The following is a 3,051-nucleotide window of genomic DNA, read 5'->3' as shown; positions in this document are numbered from 1 at the left end:
TTGTTGAGCGCAGTAGCCGCATTCCGTTGTTGCCTCGAACTGGGTTCCTATATGGCCATATACTTGACAACCAAAGCATTGCCTCAGTCGACACGACCTGTCATACAGTTCACACTGAAAGACTTCCCCTTGCCAGTTCAGACCTTAGTCAATGATCTTATTAGCATCTTGGGGCCTTGTGAACTCAATGATGGCTGAGGTAGCACTCTTCGTCGCGAATGTCCTCGTAAGCCATCCGATATATTTTAGTGGTTTGAAGAAAATGCGTCTTTTGACGAACTTCTCGTACCCCGCCTGTACTAGTGTGGCTACCGGAGGAATGTCGGACAAGGTATAAAGCATAAGGGCTATGCCAGTCAAAGGGACAGACGACGTACCATGCTTCGACAGGTGCAGGGCACCTCTGAAGACCAATAACTAACCGACTTATCACCATTATCATTTTCATCTCCGCTCTCTTCTCTGCTCTTCTGAATGATACCCAAACTGCCGTAGGATCATCATCGTCAGCGTCACAAACACCACCAAGCCTTCCTCTCTAGCATTTCTTGGGCTCCTGGGTCACTTTCCGCGCCAGATCAATTCTCTTCTCCCTTGCGTCGCGACAAACACTGCACTCGCCCGAAACCGCCTCGCTCGTCACCTTGATTACGAACTTGCCACATATGGTGGCGCAGGGCACAATCTCCACGGGCTGCTCGCCTACGCGCTGCCCGCATTCCTGACAAATGAACGTACCCAGGTTAATGAAGCACATGCTAGTGCCCCAGTCACGACCGCAAGCTTTGAAAGGTCAAATTCAATTGGAAAAGCGTCTGTGTGCAACGCAACACTGGAACGTTGCTTGTTATTCCACGATGACGATGTGTTTGGGGTCGCTACAAGGAATTTTACTGCGCGGGGCCGGCATAGGCAATGAACAAGTGAATGGGGGAGGTTGGAGCCCTACTACTACTGTAGGCAGTCGTGGCGGTAACATGACAGGATACAACAAAAAGTGTCCCGTCGCACGATAACAGTCCTGTCCGTGCACACACTCTTATCCCGACCCTGGAACGCGAATCTTTACAATCTTTACAATCTTTACAATCTTCTTAATAATATTTTAGCGGAGCGTAGGAGCCGGCGCGGCCGTGAGCGTCTTTGATGCAAAATGGACGCGACTGGTGACGTGATCCTGGTGCAAGGTGGAGGCTCTGTCGCAGCGACGCGTCAGACCTCGAGAACCATGAAGCGGACCGCGAACCTGCAGGAACGGCTACAGGAAAAGTCGCAGGCGGTCGGGGAAAGGGCTGATGCAGTTGTAGCACCGCTTCACGGCGGAGCCGGGGGTGAGAGCGAGCTGGCCGACAAGGCTGGAAAATCGCAGATGTTGGAAGACGCGTCGGGCAACAACGTGTCGCTGATGCGGACTATGCTCCGAGCCATGCTTCACGAGACGTCGACTCAGCTAATGGACGAGCAGAAGAAGATGCTCGAGAGACTCTGGGACGCGTTGATGGGCAATCAGCGGATGACAACGCAGATGATGGGTGAGCAGCTAGAGATGGTTCGACAGCTTCAGCAGGAAGTTCAGGCGGTCAAGACGCAGGCGGTCGAGGAGTCGAGGAAGGTAGATGAGCTCAGGCGCCTGCATGAGCAGTCTACCAGGCAGCTGAGGGTGATGCGAGAGCAAACGAGCGAACAGATTAGAACAACGCGTGAGCAAACAACCGAGCAATTGAAGATCATTCGGGAACAAACAGCGCGGAACTTTGAGCAGATGCGATTGCAAGTCATGAAAGAAGTAGGGATAGTACAAGGTCAAGCGGCAGAAGAGATAAGGCAAGCGAAGGAGGAACTGAAGCAGGCAAGAGAGGAGATGCAGCAGGCGAAAGAGGAGATCAGCCAAATGAAAGAACAGCTGAATACGATAGCCGGCAGCATTTCGAGCGGTGCTCAGACGAGCCCGCAGCCATCGTATGCAGACGTAGCCCGTACCCCACCCACAAGCCAGCCAAGTAACGTCCGCACTCTTTCGTCCATGCGCACTACCCCATCCTCATTCACGGACACCTTGTTCTGTACTATTGACACATCACGGGTCAGCGAGGAGGACGGAGGCAAGGCGCAAGTAGGAGAAGTGCGTCAAGCTATCGAAGAAAAGGTGCGGGCGAGGGAAGGCGGCCAACCGAACTGGCGATGCGCAGCCGTGGTGAAGGATGTAAGGAACGAAGATCGCATCAAGGTAGTGTGCCGAGACGAGGCGGAGCTGCAGCTTGTCAGGGAGGCGGCAGAGAGGACGATGGTGAAGGGCGTGAGGGTTCTCAGAGACCAGCTATACCCGGTCAAGGTCGACGGTGCAAACAGGACGGCGGTTCTAGATTCATCTGGCAATATTCTGCCTGGTGCAGCCGAAGCTCTAGGAAAAGAGAATGAAGTGACGATAGCCAAGATGCACTGGCTCAGCAATAAGGAGAACGGGAAGATGTACGGCTCGATGGTGATCTATGTCACCAAGGCGAGCGATGCGCGACGACTTCTTGACGAGAGATACTTCCACCTCGCCGGAGAGTCGGCCAGCACTAATGTCTTTGAGCGACGCCAAGGCCCCGACCAATGCTACAACTGCTGGGAGACTGGCCATAAAGCCTTTGCCTGCAGTAAAACACAACGATGCGGCAAGTGTGCGGAGACGGGACATCGCCATCGAGACTGCCAAGCGGTCGAACCAAAGTGTGTTCCATGCGGAGGACCACACGAGTCGTTCAGTCAAAACTGTCGGGTGCGACAACTACACATCACTGATGGGCACAACCTGCGAATCTTCCAGCTCAACGTGCACAAAAAGGATGTGGTGCAGCTGAGCATGATGAACGACAGAGACTTGCAGGACTATGCGGTGCTGGCAGTCGCCGAGCCGTACGCCTTGAATATTGAAGGATCGGTGGTGACGACACCAAACAGTCACAGGTACTGGATCAAGTATATACCTACAAAGAGACACGACATGCAGTGGCCGATACGCAGCATGCTCTGGATACGGAGCGACCTAGAGGCGGAACAAGTGCC

The 3,051-nt window shown here is 53.7% G+C and overlaps 1 protein-coding gene across 1 annotated transcript; it reads left to right on the top strand.

Moving 5' to 3' along the window:
* Positions 1-1,065: 1,065 nt before the first annotated feature.
* FOXG_21954 (uncharacterized protein) lies at positions 1,066-3,035 on the top strand (the record flags this gene model as incomplete). Its single annotated transcript, XM_018402334.1, has 2 exons — positions 1,066-2,901; positions 2,996-3,035. Exons 1-2 carry the CDS (start codon positions 1,154-1,156, stop codon positions 3,033-3,035), a joined length of 1,788 nt encoding a protein of 595 aa, XP_018255548.1. The 5' UTR covers positions 1,066-1,153.
* Between the last annotated feature and the right edge of the window lie 16 nt (positions 3,036-3,051).

This window comes from Fusarium oxysporum, chromosome 1, assembly GCF_000149955.1.
Source record: "Fusarium oxysporum f. sp. lycopersici 4287 chromosome 1, whole genome shotgun sequence".
Lineage (NCBI taxonomy): Eukaryota > Fungi > Ascomycota > Sordariomycetes > Hypocreales > Nectriaceae > Fusarium > Fusarium oxysporum.
The sequence above is the reverse complement of the archived record's forward strand: the minus strand, read 5'-3'. Positions and strand labels throughout refer to the sequence as shown.